At 42.9% G+C, this 25,830-nt stretch overlaps 1 protein-coding gene across 26 annotated transcripts in view; it reads right to left on the bottom strand.

Moving 5' to 3' along the window:
• NFASC (neurofascin) overlaps positions 1-25,830 on the bottom strand; it is a 351,530-nt gene that overhangs the window by 138,681 nt on the left and 187,019 nt on the right. For 22 of the 26 annotated variants that reach the window (XM_060231340.1, XM_060231335.1, XM_060231339.1 and 19 more), the window contains 4 exons: positions 24,882-25,078; positions 15,745-15,867; positions 12,605-12,775; positions 3,794-3,844 (listed from right to left, as the gene is read on the bottom strand). In XM_060231340.1, the coding sequence (XP_060087323.1) occupies positions 3,794-3,844; positions 12,605-12,775; positions 15,745-15,867; positions 24,882-25,078 (542 nt within the window). The remainder of the gene's footprint in view (positions 1-3,793; positions 3,845-12,604; positions 12,776-15,744; positions 15,868-24,881; positions 25,079-25,830) is intronic. The other 4 variants (XM_060231354.1, XM_060231347.1, XM_060231341.1 and 1 more) reach the window with 1 other exon arrangement.

Here is a 25,830-nt window from a genome sequence, read left to right on the forward strand (position 1 = left end):
CTGAGACAACAGAGACATTGTCTTGCCTGAGACATTAGACCATTCCACCAACATGGTGGAATGAGCTCCCCCATTGAGATCAGGACCCTGTGGGATTTGCTGCAATTCCACAGGGCCTGTAAAATGGAGCTCTTCCACCAGGCTTTCAGTTGAGGCAGCGGACATCTGCTAGGATCAGCCCCTCCCTGTCTACACTGGCTCAGACCTGCTTAAAGTTCCTCACAATGCTTAAACTGTCCACTTGAACTGTGCAGACTATTTGGTAATTCATCTCATTAGATCCAGGAAATAAATTGATATATTGTGGTTTAACGATATAATTTTAATGTTGTAACTGATTTAATCGATATAATTTTAATGAATTTTAAAGAGATAATTATTGTACTACATGTTTTTATGTTGTAACCCACCCTGAGCCTGCCTTGGCAGGAAGGGCAGGATAGAAATCCCAAAAATAAGATATAAAATAAATCTTAAAAAGACATGTCTTCTTTTAGCATAATGTGCTCCTTGTAAGAACAGAACTCTTTTCTAGATGCATCATCCAGACACTTACAGTCTATGTTCCAAAACAAACACTTCTAGTTAGATTAAGTGTCTGGATTATGTGCTGCCTCCCCTTCAATATCACAAGGGCATCTCCTGATTCTAATTAAAGAGAGGGGTACTGGTTAAAAATTCTAAAGAAAACACTTATAACCCCATTGATTTCAATCGAACTTGTTTACAAGTATATAAAACATCAAGCAATCCACTAACCTCCTCCTGCAGTAGCTTAACCATGCAAAGTCATTGCCTGATTTGACATTTGTATTTGTGAGAGCTTCCACAAATAGAATTGTAGAATCACAATTCTACCATACATAATGGATGTCCTCTTATTCACATATCAGACCTCTGTAGTCTCTCACCATCTATGACTTGGCCATTACATTCAGACAACCTGACTTGAAACCCAACCCCACTCTAGCATGGAAGCTTGCTGGATGATCCTGGGCCAGTGACATACTAACCACCTGACAGGATTGTTGTGAAGTTAAAATGAAGGAGATCAGAATAATGTAAGCCACTTTGAAGATAGTTTCAGAGGGTACCCATGTTGGTGTCCAGAAGAGCAGCTAGATTTGAGTCCAGTAGCACCTGAGAAACAGGTCTGCCAGATCCCCTCATCAATCTGATGGGGAGATTTGGGGGGCATTCCAGGGGTGGACAAAGACATTGCATGGGGAACACTCTTGTTTTTGGGGGCAAACTCTGTGGTAAAATTTAGCTTAAACCATAGAGTTTTGTCCAAAAACCAGAGTGTCCCTGTGCACTGTCCCTGACACAATGATGTCACTTCCAGGTGAGATCATTGCATCTGGGAAATCACTGTAGTTAGGTGCATGGTTTCTCCTGTTGACCAGCTGGTCCATGACAAGGAGATGCCCCTGAAACTGGGGGATCCCCTGCCGGGACCTGGAGGCAACAACTCCCCGCCCCCACACAAAACCCACTGCTCCAGGCACAACAAGAACTGTTCAACAAGAAACAATGTAGTAATTGCCAGTCATTTGTGTATGTGTATGTACACATACACACAAACACCATACAAATCTCAGATATAAAGTATGGACTATGGTAGTTTGATCCAATACACCATTTCAAATCTTCCTCAGGTTCAAGGATGAATAAATTAAATCAAAATAAGTATAGTCTTGTTTGTTTCTATCACTTTGAAATGAGACCAAACTGGACTCCAAAGAGCTTACGATCTTAATAATTGTTATCACTTTTGGAATGGAGCCAAACCAGACTCCAAGGAATTTACAGTCTTATTTGAAAGAATTTGTGTTTATGTGGAAATCACCGCAAACATTCACCAGTAGCTGGAGCCTACAATGATTATACAAGTTCCTTGGAGTCTGATTTGGCTCCATTACAAAAGTGATAACAATTGTTAAGATTGTAAGATCTTTGGAGTCCGATTTGGTCCCACTTCAAAGTGATAGCAACAAACAAGAGTATAAGTTTTTTGGAATAAGTTTATTCATCCTTGGACCTGAGAAAGATTTGAAATGGTGTACTGGATTGACCTACCATAGTCCATACTTTATATCTGGAATGTGTATGTTGTGTTTGTGTGTATATATATTTGTACACAAATGACTGGTAATTACTTGTTGCTCTTGTTGTGCCTGCAGCAATGTATTTTTTTAATTTGTATTCTCGACACTACAGTCCTTTGACTACTTACCCTTGGGACCTGGGGGCTGGCAACCCTATTTAGAGACCAACGAGATTTTTTGGGTGTAAGCTTCTGAGAGTGAGTCGAAGCTCTCTTTGACAGATAGCTTGTATCTGATGAAGGGAGCTTTTGGACTCTCAAAACTTTATGCCTCAAAAACCTTCTTGGTCTCTAGGGTCTTACTGGATTTGAATCCAGCTGTAAGCCACTTTGGGTTCCCACTGGGGAGAAAGGTGGGGTATACATGAAGTAAATAAATAAATGCAGAAGGAGAGTTGGTGAACAATGAGAGCAATGTCTTACATCTCAGCTGAGCTAAACCCAACTCATATTATTAATTACTATCTAATAAATTTAGATAATTGGAGAAAATGACATTAAATTATTATGGAACATCTAGTTAGTGCTTCTTAGTGGCATCTTTCTACATGACATGCCACGAAGGAGAAAAATGCAGATGTTCATTTCAGAAAATACTGCAATGCAAGAATACTTGTCTCCTCACAGTGGGAACGTTGGTCCCAGAAACTACAGAGTTGGACTAATGATAATTGAATTAAAAATAGAATTGGAATATAATGTGTATATGTTGTGCAACAAACTGATTGCATGCATCCTTTATTAAGAGCATAGTACAACTTGCTGAATTTGTGTTAGAGAGATCAGCAGGAGTCTTTTGGTTTATGCCCCCATCCAAGATTTTTAAAACAGTCTGATTTTATTTTCTGAAAACTCTCCTCCATCTCATTTTCCCTTGGAATCAATCCCCCTTGCCACAATTACATTATCACACAATTTTCACACCACTTTCAACCGACTGCAAAGAATGATTGTGCCCCAGGGGAGCTAAGTGACTGTATATCTGAAGCATAATTTCTAATGCACGCTTTCTTCCCATGTTGTATTCTCTAGAGGGAGTCAGATGAAAAGGAAAGAATGGAGAATCTTTTGAAACATTTACCAACCTGAGAAGAAAAATCAAGCATTGTTTTCCTTTATACATGCCAGTATTCAATCATTATTATAGGATATATCCTTTAAATGGAACCACAAAACATATATAGCATTTTTCTTTGTATTAAGTGATCTTATTGTCAGTGAGGATTTCATAAACCCTTGTGGGACAGTTTTGCTACTGTCATTTAGATTGTTGCTATGAAAACATGACCATCAGATAACATGTTTCCATGACATTAAAAAATCTAGCTACTGTGTCATGTTGGACAGACTAATTGTTTTTGTTTTATACACACACAAACCCCCCATTCAACACTGCATGAATAAAGTGCAAATTCAGAGGCATGAATTGCTTTAAGGATATTAATTCAAAAGTTCCAGTCACATCTGCTGTTAAAAAAAGACAAACTGCATGTTCTGAAGACTAAGAAAATGTGTTTGGTGAATTCTGCATTATCAAGATCCAGATGTATAGTCTCAACAGGCCATTCAAAACTGCCTTGCCAGGTTTCACTGACTGACCAACAAGTGATGTTAACACAATAGTAAGTCAGGTTAGATACAGAGGAGTTAGAACATGAAGTTCTCCCGAAGTCAGTGTTGACTCACCACTGTATATGTCAGTGTGATTTCGAAAGGACGTTTCATTATGGGGATACTCTGTAATAAACAAAAGAACATGAGCGTACCAAAGGTAACAAAGCATGCACTGAGTAACAAAAAGTATAATGAGGAGAGGGACACAAAAGGAAATACGAACACACACAACAGAAAATTCTAATAAAATGAAATCAAAGCCAAAGGCAACATAACACACAAATCATTCCAAAAAAACTTCAACACAATTTGGAAAAAACAACAAAGCAGCAACAGAAAACAGCAGGAGGAAAGAGCTTATTCCTCTAAAACAAAGACATGTGGTTTCTTTTTTAAAAAAACTCATAAATTATCAGCTGACATTTTCAAACATATTGGATTGTTGAACTGGACTTCCAAATAACTGGAAATTCTCATAATTATGTAACATCCAACACACTATTCTTATTTTCTAGAAGAGCAATAATTTTGTCATTAGACCTTCTAAAGTAGGTGATGAAGCAGAGAAATAACGAGGTCTGCACACATTACTGGTATGAAACGAGATTTACATTGGTACCAAAGCAGAACTTAGCCAGCCATAAGCCCCAAAATGACTAATTTAAAAATATCCCATACAGCCAGTTTTATCCACATTCAAAACAAGCAGGCCCCCCAGGCTTATCTGATTCAACATTCTTCACCCTCCTGTAACTTCTAGTACTTTTCCATACCTCCTGTCTCCATGCGTTATCAGCTCCAGCAAGAAGCTTCTCTGAGGCCCCTTTGTTATCTAATACATATCCAGAGGCCTCAATGAGATCACTGTCTCTTTATCTAATATACAACCTTGAATTCACACTCACTTGGGGCTGTGTGGCCTCTAACAAAGGGTTGCATCAGACATCTTCTTTTTGAAGGCATAAGCATGCTTTTATTCATTATTATAGGGGTATTCATTAATTATTCAGGGGTCCCCCTTCAGTGAGAGAAACAAAGTCAAACTTCTACTTTGCCCTAAGTATAAAATGATAGATAAGGCTCAGCCAAGGGATAGCTTTAAAACAAAAAGCATACCAGGATCTATATTAATAGTATAAATAGTATTGAATTGTGCTTCACTTAAAAACTTAATATTTCCAAAGAGAGATGCCTACATGCTATGAACTTAAATCTGTACTAAATGTCTAAGAAGTGTGGTGGGAGGGGGGGGGCAGATCAAGAATCTCAAAGTTTGCTCCACAGGCCTATCCAGGCATGTTTCCAGTGTTGGTTTTTCATTCAATCTTCTTCCAATCTGTAAATGTCACTTTCAGGAATTCTGTGACATGGCTACTGTATTGGCTGAAAGCTCATAGTTCAGAAATTGTCATGAGATAATAGGCACTATACTTCACATTGGTACATTCAACAAAATAACCCATGGCCTCAAATCATTCTGGATTTCACTCAGGCCTCAGTGTGTATGGAATCAATAAGTACAACCAGAATTTTGATAGATGTGAACATTTTCAAGAGTGTGTGAATTTTATATTAATTTAATAGAAAACTGGTGCTGAAGAGAGACAAAAAAGTTAACTAAATGCAACTGTTGAAATTATTTTGTTACTAAGGAAGGGGATAATACAGACTGCTAATATTAATTGTTCAAAGATAAATGCATAATTATATCCTAACTGGAATGTCATGTATCCTGACCCTTTGCACTACTCTAAGCTAGGATCATTCAGAAGAAGGATTAAAGAATAACTTTGGAAGTTAATTTATTGAAGCTTTTAAAATGCTACATGTATGGTGAGTAGTGACAAGAGGTGTGGGACAGGGAAGTGAGCTGAACTGGGAAGGGGAAGAGAGCTGAACTGGGAAGACACAGATGGGAACATCACTGTTATCTTCAAGCACAATGACCATGTTTTGTACCTGCCTCCTAAATCAAAGGGGCTTACTATATACATAGAAGGATGTCAAGGATCTTATGAAAAAACCTAATACTAGAACTCTACCAAACGCAGCATGATACCCAATGTCCTTTGGTTTACAAGCAAAACTCACTGATCAACTAAATTCATTTCCAAGTTAGCTTGCGAAAGATCACAACTTTTCTCCTGTGTCATTGTACATTTTTAAAATATATATTATTTTATTACATGTATCCTGCCTTTTTTCATCCTGTAACTTAAGGTGGCATACATAAATTTCCAGAAACTCTTTCATCCAGGCACTCATCAGACACAGACCTGCTTAGCTTCAGCAACCTTGCTATATTATTATTATTATTTTCTCTTCCACCCTTCCCACACGCGGGCACAGGGTGGGTTACAACATAAAATTCACATTAAAACCAACTCTACTGCTATAAAAAATGACCCTTTGTACTGTATCTTGCACCAAAACTATGCCTTTTGTTTTCTTTTCACTATGAATAGTGGGTCAGAATAATGGAGCAATAATCTGCAAGGGATGGACAAATTTGCAATGCAAAATTGCCTCTCTTCAAATAATTTTTCTATATCATGAGCTAGTGGGAGGACACTGTTCTGTCTTGGGGAGGGACGGTGGCTCAGTGGTAGAGCATCTGCTTGGTAAGCAGAAGGTCCCGGGTTCAATCCCTGGCATCTCCACTAAAAAAGGGTCCAGGCAAATAGGTGTGAAAAACCTCAGCTTGAGACCCTGGAGAGCCGCTGCCAGTCTGAGTAGACAATACTGACTTTGATGGACCAAGGGTCTGATTCAGGGTAAGGCAGCTTCATATGTTCAATACAGGTAATGAACTCTGATTTTAAAAAAAGAGTTCAAACTATTTGAGATACAGAGGGTATTTCATTTCCTTTGAATGCAAGAGACATGAAGAATCGATTTAATATCCAAAAAGTCATCCTTCCACATAAAGGGCCTCCAGGGAATGTATTTGCATGCTATTATAAAGCAGAGATGTCTAAGAGAATACTTAAGAACAAGTATAGGTAATCAGATTCAGGTGGGAAGCTGTGTTGGTCTAGAGGCAGTAGAATAAAATTTTAGTCCAGTGGAACCTTTAAGACCAACAAAGTTTTATTCAAGGTATAAGCTTCTGTGTGCATATATTTAGAGAAGCGTGCATGCACACAAAAGCATGTACCTTGAATAAAACTTTGTTGGTCTTAAAGGTGCCAATGGACTCAAACTTTGTTCTACAGGTAATTAGAGTATGACATACAGTAGTCTTAATGAGCCTTTCAAACACCATTGCTAACCAAGAGATCATGTCTCAGTGTGAAGAGCAACCATAGCATATGTATCAAGGTTTACACATCTGCACATACAATTTACTACTCATATTCTTCCAGTTGCTCAGTTTAACATTTTTCTACAGACAGAGATTCTCATCTGACAGAGCTATAGTAAACTTTTTTGGAACTAAAGTACCCACCTAATGAAGTCAAGGAACAGATTAACCAAGCCAGAATGGTACCCAGACAAAACCCATTGTAAGAGCGGCCCCAAAGAGACAATAGCCAAACACCACTAGTGGTCACATACAGCTCTCAACTCAAATCAATTATATGAATCAGCAACTTACAACTTCTAGTGGATAATGACAATTCTCTTTTGCACAGACAGACACCCAATCTCAAACAATGCCTCACCCACAATAATGTAACATCTAATTTGAACATGGATACCAGTACCAGAGCTTGTAGTAGACCCACATGCTAACTTTGCTGCCAAGTACACCCAGATGGCACAATCAACAGACCTAACAACATCAGCTTCACCATCTCAGGCTTATTCACTTTCTCATCTTCTGACACTGTATATGTCATTAAATGCCAACAATGCCCTTCAGTTCTCTACACAGAACAAACAGGTCAAACCTTACATCAAAGGACAAATGGACACAAATCTTACATCAAGAATTACAAGGCTGATAAACTTGTAGGAGAATACTTCAACATTCCACGACATTCAATGGGTGACCTCAAAGTACCTTGTTTTATTGCAAAGGAACTTCAGGAACAGACTAGAAAGGGAAATTGCTGAGTTACAAGTTATTACAACATTCAGAACAATGGAATCCACAGAACTTAACAGGGATATTGGTTTCTTATCTCACTACATATGCTACCCTCATTCTGTCCTGACATGTTTTCTCACCAACCCCCAGAAGGGCCATATGTCCTCTTTATTTCTTTTCTCTTTTTTTGTATTTTAAGAGAGTGTGTGTGTGCACATGCATCTGAAAGTCACGCAGCTTCTGGTGACTGACCCCCTACTAGGGGCCTGGAGGATATTCAGAGAGGTGGCTGAATAAAGCCTGCCCCGTCCTCCTGACTGCTAGTATTTTGAGATCTGACAAGATTGGGCTGGCCTGGGCTATCCAGGTGAGGGCTATTTTATTTTATTCCTTATTTGAAATAACAAATCAGAATAGTAGATTGTAATGCAACATAATGAATAGTAGAATACAATGTAATTTGGAATGATAGAATGGAATGTATTTCTTTGGTCTGGGGACAGGGAAGATAACTCTACACAGCTAATTGCCCCTCTTCAAATAATAAGATGCTGTAAGGTTGCCTCCATGCTTGAGAGGAGGTGGATGGAGCATAATGGCAGGGTCTCAGTTAAATACTCTCAGCATTTCTGCTCACCAGTCTCCAGTTTTGACATATTTATTTCACTGTTTTCCCCTAGAATTAAATCCAAACAAATAGTAACCATATAAAGTAAGCTTATTATTCCTGTTTGGTTCTTGCATCTGTTAAATATCCTCATTATGTTGTATGCTAATTTACTGCTCTCTACATGTATGGACTGATAATTTCCATTTCACTGTATCTGAAGAAGTGTGCATGCACACAGAAGCTTATACCTTGAATAAAACTTTGTTGGTCTTAATGATGCCACTGGACTCAAACTTTATTCTGCAATATTCTTCTATGACATCTGACAGATCAATAGTTTCACCTGGAATAAATAAGCTTGCCTGCAGTGACATCACAAAGCATGGACCATAAACAGGGAAGGTTTTTTCCTGAGAACTTAACAAAGTTATGCAGTGTTTGACTGAACACACAAGTGTTGGGTGGCTGGACCAGTAGACAAAATCCCGCTTCTTTTGAAACATATTCAGTGAACATGAAGCCAAAGTGGCCTGAGAAAGCTCACATTCCTAACGTAGCTATAGTTTGCTCTACAGATCATTCGCACACATTTTGGGGTTCATGGCAATATTTTCATACACTGCTTGCTGGATTCAAAACCATTCAAATGCAGCCCACTGTTAAAATGAAAGGTAATTTACATCTGAGCTAAACACCACTGACAGCAAGGCAGCCTTTTATAATGATACTGAGCACCACCACATTGCATTCAAACATGTCAAAGTCATACTGTAACCCACACCTATCTTTCCCAGATTATACTCTTTCTGCTGTTGCTACTTTCACACACAGAATATGCTGGCAGCAGAGATGCCCAACTGCTGGATGCCTGTAGGGCTGGCATCCATGGCATCAGTATACTCATACTTCAGCTGGCCTTGAATGGAGATTTTATGAATGTTTCAAGAGTCTATAATTCCATGACCAACAGCTGCCAAAAATGTACCACTAACATTTGAATGCAACATTTTCAAAATAAATGGAGGCTGAGACCTTATGCTCTACTTTCAAACAGAGCCCAGTGAGCAGACAGAGACAAACTATTTGCACTTAGTTTAATTTCAATTGACATTCCCTGGGAATCAGGTAAATAAGGCCTCATTCTCATAAAAAGCTGGTACAAATTAATTCAGTAATTAAAACATTTATATCCCACCTTTCCTCTTGGTTCAAGGTAAATCATGGAATCATAGAGTTAGAAGGGACCTCCAGGTCATCTACTGCAACCACCTACATAATGCAGGAAATTCACAATACCTCCCTTTCTGGGGCCATAGAAAATAACTCTGCACCATCGTCTATACGACAACCCTTCAAGTACTCAGTCATCTCCTCTCCAGGCTACATATACCCAGCTCCTTCAGCCTTTCCTTGTAGGACTTTGTCTCCAGACTCCTCATCATCTTCATTGCCCTCCTCTGGACATGTTCCAGTTTGTCTATATCCTTCTTAAATTGTGGTGCCCAAGAATAAACACAATACTCTAGGTGAAATCTAAACACAGCAGAGTAAAGCAATAACATCACTTTACGTGATATGGACACTAAAACTCTGTAGATACAGACTAAAACTACATTGGCCTTTTTCACCACTGCAACATTCTGCTGACGCATCTTCAGTGTATGGTCCCAGATCCTTTTCGCACATACTACTGCTAAGACAAGTCTCCCCCCATCCTATAATTATTCATTGCATTTTTCCTACCTAAGTGAAGAACTTTACATTTATCCCAGCTAAAATTCATTTTATTTATTTTAGCCCAGTTTCCCAGCCTGTGAAGATCATCCTGTATCCTGACTCTGTCTTCTACTGTAATTGCGATCCCTCCCAATTTAGTATCATCTGCAAAGTTAATTATTCCCTCTATTCCTTCATCCAGATCATTTATAAAGTTATTAAACAAAACATGTCCCAGGACAGATCCCTGAGGCACTCAATTTGTCACTCTTCTCCAAGAGGATGAGGAACCATTCACAAGCACACTTTGGGTGAGATCTGTCAACTAGTTACAGATCCACCTAACAGTAATAGGATCCAAACCACATTTTATCAATTTGTCAACAAGAATATTATGTGGAATCCTATCAAAAGTCTTAGTCAAATCAAGATAAACAATGTCTAAAGCATTCCCCTGATCCAGCAAGCTAGTCACTTTCTCAAAAAAAGAGATAAGATTGGGCTGACATTTGTTCTTGAGAAACCCATGCTGGCTCTTAGTAATCATAGGCAACTTTTCTAAATGTTCCAGGACTGACTGTTTGATTATTTGTTGTAAAACTTTTCCAGGTTGGTAGTTACCCAGATCCTCCTTTTCCCCCTTCTGGAAGAGGCCCACTTCCAATTTTCCGGCATCTCACCTGTTCTCCAAGAATTCTCAAAAATAATGGTGGCTTACCAGAATAGTTAAAACATCCCCAGCTAAAACCAAAGACAAAATGGTGAGCCCCAAATCTCCCCTCCCTCCCTTAAAAGATGGCAGTCATTTAAACATCCTCAAAAAATCTGACAAACAGGCAGGCCTTTCAGTATCTCCTCAAGATCACCAGGAAGGAGATTCCTTCAGGGAGACTATAACACAGAACTGGAGCCCTAATGGAAAAGGCCCAATCTTTGGTCAATGACAGATGGGCAACCCTAAGTGGTGGGTAGCCAACACATAGCTGCCTGATGACCACAGTTGCTATACAGGGGCACTTAGAGGAGATGGTCCTTCAAATATGTGGGTCCCAGGATGTGAAGAGTTTTGTTGCCACATTCTGGACCAGTTGTAGTTTTTGTTTTCTTCAAGGGCAGCCCCCCACATACAGCATGTTGCAGTAATCAAACCATGAATTAACAGAAGGATAGATTAGTGTGGGCAGATCAGATCAGTAATTAATACTGTACAGTTTCCAAAGGCTTCTTTCTGAATGTTCCTGCAAACAGTAGATGATATCTGGTAGTAAGGACTGGGCTTCTGAATACCAGTGGAAACTGCCACTGAACTGAAATATCCAAAGTGAATTCAATATATGTTCCTCTGGTAATAGTTAATAAAAATAGAAAAATAATCATGGTCCTGAAAAATAGGTTCATCATTATGTTAGCAGTGATGTCCTATGTCCTTTGACTCTTGGCATGTATCAGTAACATCATGAGTGCACCAGAAAGAACTGACATGCTTCTAATAGCACTAGAAAATACCACTGAGCACAAAGAAGGGGTAAACAGAAAAAAGTAATGAATTAGATGAGCAGACTCAGGTGAAACACAAGAGTTTATACAATACCAAACACATGGGCATAACTATTGGATATGTAGAAATGTATAACATGCAGAAAAATTGGGAAATATTGAAAATATGTTGCTATTTTAACAAGCTATAATAACAATTTCAGAATGATCATTGTGCCATAAATACTTCATTAATGTGAACAGTAGCTCAAATAACTTTTTGAGAATGGTGTGGACCACAGGACTCAAGTCTGTACATGCAATGAGAAATGGAGTGCAAATATTTGCAACGAGTCCTGGGAGTGCTCTGATATTAATGCCAACTGTAGAAATATTAATGTGTCACATCCAACGTTTTTATTAGGTTAATGGAGATGTTTTCCTCTAGCACCTTCTTCGTGTTGGAGGAAGTGGCCTGCATTAGCTGAACTGAATAGCAGCACAGAATCCCATAGATTTAACTTTTTTTTTAAAAAAAGGAAGGTAGATATGTAGAAACTAGCCAGCATGGATATGTGCTAGAAACTTGTTCTGTAGATACATCTTATGTACTTCCAAGTCCCTAAATTTTTTTCAAGTTAATGTTGAAACTATAAATTAAAGAAAACTTCAGAGATTTTGCTGTCCATCAAATACACATATAAACAGAGCTTCTAGCATGTGGCCAGTATCCATATATCTATCAAGTGTCTTCACAACAATATAGCATATTGCAAACACATTTTGGCCATCACAACTACATTATAATGCCTGGCTCCTTAGAGGAAGGACACAGCACCTACATGACAAATAAAGTAAATAAATACAATTTCATGTCTCTCCAAACATGTAGCTAGAAAACAACATCACTGGGGCAACACAACCCCACCCCCCCTTAAGTCTCATGTTTGTAAGGAGACTTTTTCCTCTGAATATAGCCAAAATAGTAAGCTACAGAGGAGATCTTGCTTCAGCATTTCTAATCCAGCAGGTCAACATAAATACTTACTGGTCAAGACCTTGAGGGTGTAAGGATTTTTCTGCTGAATGGTGTGGGTGAAGGCAAAGCGAGCATTACAGCTGTAGTCAGTCAGGGCATCCTCCTGCATGACATTGGAGAAATACAAGTCACCATTCTGTCCCTGGGAGACACGTTTGTCTTGGTGGATTGGCTCCATGGCTGTAAGAAAGAACAATAATTCTTGTTGGAACAAATGGTCTTCCACCCTTCCATTGGAAACTAAGGGCATGTATACTGGCTAAATACCTGAAAAAGGCATACAGTGATTAATCCCAGCTGGAAATGCTATATCACTAAATTCAAAACATGACTGTTAAAGCCAAGCTAATTACCATAATTATTGCTAGAGATAAAAAAATTCCAGAGAAAGCACATTTGAGTAACATCTAACACAATGATTCTTAATGGGAGGGGGTCACACAGCCCCGGTAGGGGCAATCTACAAATCTTGCAGGAGCATTCAAAACTTTTGGGGGATAGATTTGGGCAGGACTTTTTTTGAGCAGAACACACAGGAATGCAGTTCTGGCTGGCTTAGTGTAAGGGGGTGTGATCTAATATGCAAATAAGTTCCTGCTGGGAACTTTTTAATAGAAAAAGTCCTGCACAAAAAGATGGTGGTGTCAGGGGGTGTGGCCCAATATGCAAATGAGTTCCTGCTGGGATTTTTCTACGAAAAGGCCCTGGATTTGGGATTTTAGGCAGCCAGTTCTCCTCATTTTCAATGTCTTGTGACAGCTACTGGAGAGAGTTGTTTTATTCTGCTTAGCCTGCGATGAAACCCCAGATTGTAGATTTCTCTTCCAGTTTCTTAAAGAAGCAACAGACAGCAAACACAAAATTAAGGAGCATACATCTATTGTATATCTGATATCTACATACTTACTGCGTGCATATCATAAATACACCTGTACAAATGAAGGACCCACAAGGACTTGTGAGCGGCATATCATTTTCTTTTGACTATGGTGTCTCCTCTTTTCTTTCTACCTTTTTTCCTTCCCATCCACTAGCCAACTATTTTTTTTTCTCTCTCCCACCCCTGTCTTCAGTTTTCCCTCCTTACCTTCACCTAGCAGTCTCTCCTTGTAAAAAGTTGCATGATGAGGAAATTGCAAGAACTTGCACAGGGCATCTCCTTTTCCTCTGTAACCCCACTCTACTCTCCCTGGGTGAGTTATGCTATTCAGTGGTTGTTGCTGGGCCTCCCCTTGAAGAGTGCTCCCTCAAAGGCCAAAACACTCCTGGAAAAGGCCCTGCTTTTTCCCTGCCTCTTACTGACAGAAACCGACACTTCAACTGGCAATACTGCTGTGATTGCCTAGCAATGTCCACAGAGGGCATTTGTTTCTTAAGACTACAAACTTTACTTCTATTATTAAAATCCCCCACCCCTGATTTTTCTGCAAATCTGTTGGTTTTTTCCCCTTAGATTTGTAGAAAGATTTGTCTGTTATGGCTCCAAAGTCCAGATTTAAGAATCCATAAATTTGGCCAAGTTGAGAATTAGATATATTGATGATGATCAACCAAGCTGTCCTGTTTGGAAAGTAATTTTGATTTTCTACTTGTGACTTCAAGACACTCAATATTAATACTGCATATTAAGGGGAACTAGTGGATTAAAGGTGATGAACCACTGATCTAACAAGTTCTCTCCCTGCATTTCCCACCACTTACAGTTTTCTTAGTACCTGATGTAGTGGATGATGTACTTGGAGCCAACTAGAATTTAAAGACCCATGAATATAATTCAACAATTTCCCCATCTGTTTTAAAGGCCATATACGTATTGGTTTAGCTTACTGTAGTATCACTTAGAACTGCATGCAGAGCACAGAAAGGCCCTCAGACATACTAGTTTTGTACATATAGGGAGGGTTATTTGGACAGACAGACAGAGAGGGGTGTGTGCTGGACAAACATTTGACCCCATACCTATAGCCTGAAGTGGTACAGCCCAACAAAAGATGCACCATATTGATTTACTGACAGTGTTGAGGACAAAGACAGACAAGATATCTGGCCACTGAATAGTTTTGCGCAGCCTCACAATGGGTCCCCCACTCCAATCATTTCAACTTAGGAAATCATTATGAGCAGAAGGCTAATGCCATTTCTCCACCCATGCTGTATGATATGAATCAGGCCTGGGGCACTTGGAAACTTTGGTTGGGGGAACCTAACCTGACTTATAACCAACTATCTTGTCTAGATTGGCTCTTGGCCAGTGGTATGAGGGATAGAATTAGCCAATTAAGGTTATTATTTGTCTCCAGACAACAAGTCAAATACTGAGGACTCCTGAAAGAATGATGATCATGAGATTCAAACCCAAGAAATGGGTAGGGGGACAGAATTAAATGTTTCAACAGAAGAAAGAAATGTATCTTCTGATACCAAAAATAATGAAGAAATTGCTTGTTGGATTTTGGAGAAACCATTTTTCCATACCCTACAACCTTCACTATCCCCCACCCCATTAACTTGTCATTTCAACTCACTGTAATGAATGCATAATAAGCTTTGAGAAAATGCACATAATTTGTGTACATGGTATTTTTTGTGTGACTGATTAACACAATCATTTTACCTAACTAGTTCACGTGGAAAGGAAAATCTTTATAGACCAAAAAGGAAGATTCCAGTTTTGTTGTGTGGAGCACCTCTCACTGGCACCTGCCACGAGGGCCAACTATAAAGTAACCCAGTAACTTCTTCTGGTGGAATTTGTTCAGGGCATAAATGTAACAGCATGTGATCTAAATGCTTCTTAGTAATCTAGATCCTCTTTGACACTGCAAGAGAACTCAGGGGTGTACTTTTGGAATAGTGCAATACTGCTGAAGTCTATTAGCCTCCATCTCTTTTATCTGATTAGTAGCAGATCTATTCATTTATTATGACTAGATTTTCCCCATTTCAGTGTCGAGAACATGAGAGATGGTGAACAATAAATAATCTGCACCTTTGTTATGCCACAATTGATGGTATGAGCTATATGGCCTATTAGTGGCTGACACACACTTGAGAATCATCAAAGAAAATGGCAACACTGTGAATTTTATTAAGGAACACTCCTAGTATTCAAATGCTACTCTGTCCACCTAACCAACATGCAAACTCACAGCTGCTCATCCAGAAAATGGCAGGAGGTGGCAGTCCAGGAGGAGGGTTGCATGCCAAGATAAGTGGAGCACCTTCATGAACCTCTTGAATGTCCAGGTTTTCTTTTGGCCACAAAGGTGACTCTGCAATAAACAAGAAGTTTCAAGAGAAAATATACATCAGCAGGCACTAAACTGCTTTCAATACTGCACCCTTCTTCCAGGTAAGAGATATTCACCAATATGCATCTTGCTTTACATGCCTTATTGACTCTACACCCTTGTGGCTCATAGCCTTTTCTCTTTAACCTACACCTAAGCACTACTGCCACCCTCCCACCATCCTCAAGAAGCCCTAGATTAAAATTCTGGTCCAGTCAGCATCTATAGCTGCTGCAAAAACAGAAGGCCTGGGAGTCCTGCATTTGAAGGTAATGGCACAAGCAGTACAGTTACTCAGAACATTACTGCTCACAACAGTGGCTTCTTAATTCAGCTACATGGTGAGGGAAGATGGGAATTGCTGTATTTCATACTAAGAGAGATCAATGAAAGTTACAACCAAGACTTTTTTTGTAGCAGGAACTCCTTTGCATTTTAAGCCACACACCCCTGATTTAGCCAATCCTCCAAGAGCTAACAGGTAGAGATGTAACGTTTCTGGAAATTTTGAAACTCGGAAAAAAACCCAGTTTTTTTCGGGGGCTGGGGGGGGGGGGGAATGGAAATTTTTGGAAAAATTGAAAAAAATACTACATTAGCACTTTTTTTGTCTTTTCCAGATTGAAAGTCATTCTGTTATTTTAGGAACATAAAATATGACTATGGACAATTTTACATGGCATGAAATTATCACAACTAGAACGACCCTTGGCACTTACCGTGAGGGGTCCTTCTCCTAGGAGGAAAGGAGGACATCTTGGGTGCTTTCCCACCGTCCTATCAGGGAGGCAGGAATCAAAACTTCCTCTTCCTGTGGCTGTGGGGAACCACCCATCTTCAGTTCGGGTGACTCCGAGCAGCAGTATAACAATAACTATATCTATAAAACAAAAAACTTCTAACAAGAAACAACAACTATTAGTCCGTCGGTATCCATAAGGGAGTTGGACGCCCGACGAGAGAATAAACTTTATAGATAAGAAACTAAAGACAGGCCCGAAGGCAATCAGATATTGGTAGAGGTGTTGGTAGACGACCATGGAGAGATAAGCTGCTCAAGGTAGGGCGATAGATGGGAGGGCAAGATGTCCTCCTTTCCTCCTAGGAGAAGGACCCCTCATGGTAAGTGCCAAGGGTCGTTCTCCCTAGGAGGCGGAGGACATCTTGGGTGCTCCCAGAGCAGTAGGTTACTTAGGGAGGGATCGCCCTACTCAGGTAGTACATGTTGTAAGATTCGTCTACCGAAGGCCGCGTCCGCCGACGCGTAAGAGTTCAGCTTGTAGTGTCGCACGAAGGTGGAGACTGATGACCACGTAGCTGCCTTGCACACTTCCTCGACCGAGGCGTTCTTGCTGAAGGCTGCATTAGCGGCTGCGCTTCTGGTCGAGTGTGCCGTGATCCCAGGTGGAACCTCGAGGTGCAAGGCCTTGTACGCCTCTGCTATGCACTGCTTGATGGCATAACTAATGGCCGACTTGGACATCTTTTGCCCCATTCTGGGTGCAGAAATATTGATGAACATGGACTCTGACTTACGCAGTGGCTCTTTTCTAACCAGGTAGATTTTGATCGCCCTGCGCACGTCCAGGGTGTGCCAGGTTCGTTCCTTGGGGTGTCTGGGATCTGGGCAAAAGGATGGTAAGTTGATTTCTTGATTTTGGTGGAATCTGGATGACACCTTTGGTTGGAAGGTAGGATCCGGGTAGAGGACCACTTTATCCTTGTGGAACACACATAGCTCCTTCTTGGTCGATAGGGCTTTGATCTCGGATACCCTTCTGGCCGAGGTTATTGCTACCAGGAATATCGTCTTCATGCGAAGCATCTTTAAGGGCACGTGCATGAGCGGTTCGAAGGGTGGGCCTGTTAGGGCTGACAGCACTGGGTTCAGCCTCCAGGTCGGGAACCGATGAGACTGTGGTGGAGAGCTTAAGGAAGCTCCTCTAAGGAACCGGCGAATGTGTGGGTGAGACGACAAGGATACGCCATCCACCTGCTGAAGTACTGACGACAGTGCTGCGATCTGACGTTTGAGTGTGGCTGGCTTCAGGCCGGACTGCAGACCATCCTGAAGGAACTGTAGCACTCTGGGGACAGTAGGATGTAACGGATCCACACTCTTTCTCCGGCACCACCTGTGGAAGGCTTTCCAAGACATGTTGTAGATCCGCGTAGTGGATTCTTTTCTGGATGCCAAGATGGTATTTGTCACTTCGCTGGTATATCCTAGGCCTAGTAGCGATCTCCTCTCAACCTCCACGCGGTCAATCTCAGCCATTCTGGGTGGGGGTGCCACACCGGTCCCTGCAGCAGCATGTCCGGCCAGGTTGGTAGGTAAAGGGGTTCCTCCGCCGACATCTGCTGGATTGAAGAGAACCAGGGACGCCGAGGCCACCAGGGTGTAACCAGGATGACCTCTGCCCCCAGCGTCCTGATCTTTCTGAGTAATTTCGGGATGACCGGGATTGGAGGGAAGGCATACAGGAGTCCTTGTGGCCACGGGGATGTTAGAGCGTCTGTGGCCTCCGCCTGACTGTGAAAGTATCTTGTGAAGAACCGGGGCAGCTGGTGATTCTGGTGAGATGCGAAGAGATCCAGGGTTGGCGGGCCAAACTGATCCACTATCTTTAGAAATATAGCTCTGTTGAGAGACCACTCCCCTGCCTGGATGCTCTCCCGACTGAGCCAGTCCGTCTGCACGTTGTGCGCCCCCTTGATGTGCTCTGCTCTTATTGACTTCAGGTGAAGTTCTGCCCAGGCGAACAGTTTTCCGGCCTCCCTGTAGAGGGAGCTGGACCTGGACCCCCCTTGATTGTTTAGGTAGGCCTTCGCTGCTATGTTGTCCGTTCGCACTAGGACGTGTTGGCCTGAGACTTGGTCCTGGAAGTGTAGGAGAGCTAGGCGAACTGCCCGAAGCTCTAGGAGGTTGATTGGGAGGCTCGATTCCTTGGCCATCCACTGGCCCTGTGTGGGGATCTCGTTGAGAGTTGCCCCCCAACCGGAGAGACTGGCATCCGAAAACAGCTGCAGCTCCCCCTCTATGAGGAAGACTCTCCCCTGACGCAAGTTGCTGGCCTTGGTTCACCACCCGAGGCTCTCCTTCACCGCCGGGGGCAGTGTTAGGGATATGGAGCGTCTCTCCATGATCTGTAGTTGATGGGGACGAAGGAACATCTGGAGTTGTCTGGTGTGGTGTCGACACCACTGTAGTGCCTCGAGGTTTGAGATGAGGAGGCCCATGAGCCTTGCTAGAGTCAGGAGTGTTGATGATGACGCCTGGATCACCTGTTGCGCCAGCGCCATTGTCTTTAAGATCTTGTCCTCTGGGAGAAAGATGGCTTTGAGGTTTGTGTCCACTATCATGCCCAGGTGTTCTAGTCTCTGAGTCGGGTGAAGGTGACTCTTGGCTGTATTGATCAGGAAGCCGTGTCTTTGGAGGCAGCTGACTGTGCTCTGTAAGTCCTGTTCTGCTTTCTCCCTTGACGATGACCTTAGCAACAGGTCGTCGAGATACGGGTGCACGTGTATGCCCCTCTGTCTGAGGTGTGCAATCAGATTCACCAACACCTTGGTGAACACCCGTGGAGCTGTTGCAAGTCCGAAAGGTAGGGCTCTGAATTGGTAGTGAGAGCCATTTACGCAGAAATGCAGGAACTTGCGGTGTGAGGGTAGGATCGGGATATGTAGGTAAGCCTTTGTCAGGTCCAGCGATGACATGTAGTCCCTGTGGTTCAGGGCCTCTGTTATGGACTTGATGGATTCCATTCTGAAGTGTCGTAGTTTGATGTTTCTGTTCAGGAATTTTAAGTCCAAAATTGCTCTCCAGTCCCCGTTCCTCTTGGGAACTGTGAAGAAGATGGAGTAGACACCTTGATATTTCTGCTTCGGAGGGACTTGTTCTATTACCGCTGAATCCAGAAGGTGGCATATTGCCTTGAGGGTGATGTCCCTCCGCTCCGGGTTTGAGCGGAGTGGGGAAATAATGAAACGATCTGGGGGTGTACGCCTGAACTCAATCGGGTAACCCCGGGAGACAATCTCTAGAGTCCAAGAGTCCGCCTGCGATTCCACCCAAGCCTGATGAAAGTGCAGCAGGCGGCCCCCTACTGGGATGTGGTCCCAGTCATGCCTGGTTGGGCTTGGGGCCCTTCTGGAATTTGCCCGATCTGTCGGGCTGGTTCCTCTGAAATCGGTTGTTGGAGTGGTTCTTATGGAAGCCCTGCTTAGGTTGGTTCCAGGTTGATTTCTTGTACTCTTGCTTCGGTTTGTGGAAGTTGGAGGAGGTCCGAAAGGAATTGGAGCCAAACCCTTGCCTGTCGGTGCGCCTCAGGAACTTAGGCATGGCCTTCTTCTTATCTCGCGTCTCCACAAGGATCTTTTCCAGTGTGTCACCGAATAACTTCTCACCCTGAAAGGGATATCCTGAGACGATTGACTTGGAATGGACGTCGGCTGGCCAGGCTCTAAGCCAGAGCCCCCTTCTGGCTACCGCGTTAGCCACCATCGCCCTAGCGGAGAAGGTAAGGGCATCTAAGGAGGCATCCGCTGAGAACTCAGCCGCCCGCATGATTCTGCTGGTGCCCTCCAGGGTCCTTCTATCTGCCTCCGGCAATAGCTGAGACAGACGTCTGATCCACACTATCGCCGCCCTAGAGACTATAGAGTTGGCGGCAGCAGCTTTGATGGCCAGGGCCATAGCCTCATGGCTCCTCTTCAGGGCCAGGTCAATCTTCCTGTCCCAGTTGTCCCTAATCGACCCTTGGCCATCTTCTGCTAGTAGGCCATGGGACTGTAGAGCTGCCACAGGTGCATCTACTAAGGGGACCTGCAGCATGTCATTAGTGAAGGCAGGTAGCTCATATAGCTTCTTAATAGAGTTGGGAACCTGCCTGCTGGTACTTGGTTTTGCCCATTCGGATCTTAGCTGGCGCTCGAAGAACTCTGGGAAAGGGAAGATCCTGTCAGAGGATCGGTGCCTCGGGAAGAACTCTGAGTTCCCCTTGGGTATGTTCCTGGGGCTAGTCAGGGGGTTGGCAACCTCCTGGTCCTCTGGCGACCCTTGGAGGTCCAGTGCAGCCAGCACCTTGGGTAAGAGGGATTGAAACTCCTCTGCCCTGAAGAAGCGTGAGGAGGGTTCTGGTACAGGCGTACCCTCTATCTCCTCATCCGAGAGGAATTCGCCCTCCTCCCTTTCCCCCTCTTCTGACTCTTCTGACTGATCCCCATACTGGGATCTCTCGCCCTCCAGGAAGTCACTGACTAGGGAGTCTCTAGTGGCCCTGGAGTGGGAGCCCCGTTCCCTAGACCTTTTGGGTGAAGGTGACCTGGGGGGAGGGGGTGGGCTAGAGGGCCTTGGCCTCTTGAGGGTGGCCACCTCAACTGCAGCTCCTACAGTCTGTCTGATTGACTCTAGAAATTCAGTAAATAGAGAAGGTCCCATCATGGGTACATTACCCAAGCCCGTCTGGGGCTGGAGGGTCTGCGTGGCCTCCTGCTGTGGCTGCACCTCGAAGGTGTCGAAGTCTCCCGCCTGGAGGTTGGCATGGGGGGGGTCCCGCCCCTGGAGGCTGCTAAGCTGCTGGTCCCCGTCCTTTCGCGCGCGTTTGCGCTTTTCAAAATGGCCCTCATGGCCAGGACGGCGCTCTGAGGAGGAAGCCTCCTCCGCTGCTGAGGACGACCAGCGCCGCTTCCGTTCCGATCTGCGATCCTCTTCCCTCCTTGTTCTGCCCCTACAGGGCACGTTGCCGGCAGCCGCGGCAAGCCCCGTGGTCATGCCGGCTCCGGGAAGTGGCCTCTCGGCCCCGCGCGATGTGCAGGCGGCCGAGTCCTCGTTGGGGCAGGCGTCCTTTGCCCTGCGCGCCATCTGTTTCGCGCCGCGGCTTGTAAACGCAGCCCGAGCCGCCGGCGCGCCGCTTCTCTTCGGGGGGGGGGGGGAGGATTCGAGAATCCACAGAAGAGAGGCGAGGTTAAAAGCAGCAGAAAAGGCTGGAAGGATTGAAAAGTTGAATAAAGAAGAAGGTAAGAGCGAAAGAGGAAGAAAGATTTTTTTGAAGAAGAAGAAGAAGAAAGGCACTTAAAGGGATAGGACCTATCCTAAGCACATCTCTCCCTGTCGAGGCAGGAAAGGAACTGAAGATGGGTGGTTCCCCACAGCCACAGGAAGAGGAAGTTTTGATTCCTGCCTCCCTGATAGGACGGTGGGAAAGCACCCAAGATGTCCTCCGCCTCCTAGGGAGAACGGGCAGTTCTCTCCCCGATGCTGTTTAACATCTATATGCGCCCCCTTGCCCAGATTGCCCGGAGGTTTGGGCTTGGGTGCCATCAATATGCTGATGACACCCAGCTCTATCTACTAATGGATGGCCGGCCTGACTCCATCCCAGAAAACCTGGACCTAGCACTGCAAGCCGTGGCAGGTTGGCTCAGACTGAGCGGGCTGAAGTTGAATCCAACGAAGACAGAGGTCCTTTGCTTGGGTCGCGGTGCCCTGGGAAGGGAAATCCCCTTGCTGGTTTTTGACGGTGTGCTGCTGAAAGCAGCCCATAGGGTCAAGAGCCTGGGGGTTCTTCTGGAGCCTTCATTATCAATGGAGGCACAGATAGCGGCCGCTGCCAAGTCCGCGTTCTTTCATCTTCGACGGGCGAAGCAGTTGGCCCCCTTCCTGGAGCGCCGTGACCTAGCAATGGTGATCCATGCTACGGTCACCTCGAGACTGGACTACTGCAACGCCCTCTACATGGGGCTGCCCCTGTGCCGAACTCGGCGGCTGCAGCTGGTGCAGAATGCAGCGGCTAGGCTGTTGCTGGGGCTCCCAAGGTGCACATACAGCCGGGGCTACGCGGACTGCACTGGCTGCCAGTGGCATACCGAGTTCGCTACAAAGTGCTGGTCATCACCTTTAAAGCCCTATATGGCCAAGGACCTACCTACCTGAGGGACCGTCTCTCCCCATATGAGCCCCAGAGAGCGCTGAGGTCAGCTGGAAAAAACCAGCTGAATGTCCCTGGGCCAAGGGAGGCCAGTTTGAAGGCCACCCAGGATCGGGCCTTCTCTGTCGCAGCTCCACTGCTGTGGAATCAACTCCCTGAGGAGGTGCAGGCCCTACGATGCTTAGATCAATTCCGTAGGGCCTGTAAGACCCACCTTTTCAAGATGGCCTTCAACCAGTGACAAAGCTAGGAAATGCTGCTGAAAATGCTTCTAGTCACTGAATTCCACTGAAGATCTAATGTTTATATCGCCACATTGTTAAATGTTAATTTTAATAATCTATAATTTGTTTTAACCATGTTTTTTATAACTATAACTGATGTACAGTGCATTTTATGTTGTGAGCTGCCCTGAGCCTGCTTCGGCGGGGAGGGCGGGATAGAAATAAAAAATTATTATTATTATTATTATAACTAGCATATTAAAAATATAGTGTATCCAAACAATTATTACAAACAGAATTTACTTTTTAGATAATATTTATTTGTAATTGTAACAAATGGAGCAACAATCTCCTGAACTGTTTACTAGTTTATGGGGAACAGACTAAAAAACCTCCACAAAACAGTTTTTAAAAATCCAGAAATAACAATTATTCGTACTTCCTCTCCATAGTATTAAATAAAAATAAAAAACTCATTCTCATAAAAAGAATTGAAGAGGGGGGAAGTGTATAGAAAGGAGTGTAGGACTAAGTTTAAATGAATGGGCATGACCTAGAACTTTCTTGTCCTCAGTGCACAGAAATTAGAATAATCTGATACCATACTTATTTTTTAGAAATGATTTGGAAAATATTTGAACACCTTGTCTTAAAATATTTTATTCATCATGTTAAAATAAAACGTTCCATAATCATTTTTTTTCTTTTTTTCCATTTTTCCAATTTTTCAGAAAAAAACACAAAAAAGGCTTCAAGAAAAAAAAAATGGGGGGGGGAAGGTTTTTCCTCGGATTTTTCTGGGCCTTCACATCTCTACTTATAGGGCTCTTAGTACAGGGCCTACTGTAAGCTCCAGAAAGATTGGCTGCATCAGGGGTGTGTGGCCTATTATGCAAAGGAGTTCCTGCTACAAAAGAAGCCCTGCTTACAACCATGTTGCTTTACATCTTGTAAATGAAGGTGTTCTGCTTAAAGTTATTTCTTTCCTTATTGGCAGTTTACTCATTAGGAATTTCTTGAGAAAGTCTCTTCTTCCAAGACAAAAGCTAAAGCCAAAAACTACCAAAAGGCTATAAAAAGCAAGGTTGATGGGCCAAGATCAAAGTGTCCTGGCAGCAACTTCTATTGAATATCCACAACTTTTGTTCATAGAGTAAAGCAAATCCATGCTGCACTTCAAAAGTGAGGGAGTATATGGATTTTCTTATAAAGAGGTCTTCTTCATGTAGAGAATTGAGTCCAAGCAAAAGCCCAGAAGAGCTGGACTGATAGGCCTATCACACTCTCCCCACCACCTTGGAAACCCCCAGGAGGCTCAGAAATTGTAACTTTTTTTGCCATCCTGTAATAGGGACTTTTTTTTACCTGGGCTTGGTTTTTAATTTATTTTATTTTTTATTTATTCTATGACTTATATCCCGCCCTTCCCATAAAATGGAAAAAACATAATGTAGGTTTTAATTGAAATTATCTACTCTGTGTGTGTGTGTCTGTATGCTGTCCTGAGCTCTGCTCACAGGGAAGGGTGGTTAATACATTTAATGAAATAATCAACAAACAAACAATATCTTTCTGCCAAGTCATGGGCCAAATCCTCAGTAATCAGACAGCCTAGGAGTAGAGGCAGCTAGAGATATGTGTCATAAAGACAAACTGCAAACATATAATGAAATCTAAAAGCTTCTGCTAGGGAAGATGACTGTTAGTATTAGTTTTGAAAATGTGTATATTGTTGAAACTAAGTTCTAACAACACCTGAGTTAATAAACAACACTAAATTAAGCCATACTCTCTCTAAAGCTACAATCCTTAGTGTTATAAACCCTGTAGTTATCCTACTTACTTGAAACCTGCAGGATGATTTTGTTTGAAATGGCTGTCCCAAAGTCATTCCGAGCAAAACACTGATATTCCCCCTCGTAGTCCTCTGGCCTACCACCACTGCGGAAGTCAATGCTAAGTGTACCCGATCTGCGTCTCATGCTTACTCTTGGGTCTTTTGCAACATTGAAGAACTTCCCATTTCGTGTCCATGTAAATCTGTAAATAGAAACATAACATGAATATATGAAGCTGCTTCAAACCAAGTTAGTCCACTGGTTCACGTGGCTTAGCATTATATACTCTTGACTGGAATTGGCTTTGCAAGGTCTCAGGTATTTCCAGTCCTCTTACTCAGTTGGAAATGTCAGGGGCTAAACCTGGAACTTCTTGCATTCAGACCATGGGCTTTGCACAGAAACTCTGCCCTTCCTGCAGTTAGCCTAGAGTTGTCCACACAGGAAGACTTTTGTCACCTGTTATATAGTTTACAGATTTGTGAGCTGTTCTCTCTCACAATACTATCAGAATCGATTGTTTACTCTAGCAGAAGTACAATCTGAAAACAGAGTCTTATATTTAAGATTTTACCACTCACAGTATGAAAGAGTAGAGAAAATAAAAAGGGTCAAAATCTTTACATACATTTCACTGGAATGACTGTCACATGGCAAGTATAAGTCACACTGCGATATCTTTCTGTGAAGCATTCAGCTTCAATAGAAGTTTTGTGACACAGACGCCCTCAAATTTCCCTCAGGGACAATTTGAGTTTGGCACATTTGTTTTGAAATGCTTCTACCCTTCCTGTTCTCATCAGTGGCCAAGGCAATTAACAATGATCCCACTATACATATTAAAACCACAACAGAAGCAATCAGACATGCTAAATAATGCAGTTTCAAGCCACTTTCAATGCACATTCCAACTGGATTTTACTGTGTGCACGGGCAAAATCCAGTTTGAAAATG

This window comes from Heteronotia binoei, chromosome 2 (genome assembly GCF_032191835.1).
Source record: "Heteronotia binoei isolate CCM8104 ecotype False Entrance Well chromosome 2, APGP_CSIRO_Hbin_v1, whole genome shotgun sequence".
NCBI lineage: Eukaryota > Metazoa > Chordata > Lepidosauria > Squamata > Gekkonidae > Heteronotia > Heteronotia binoei.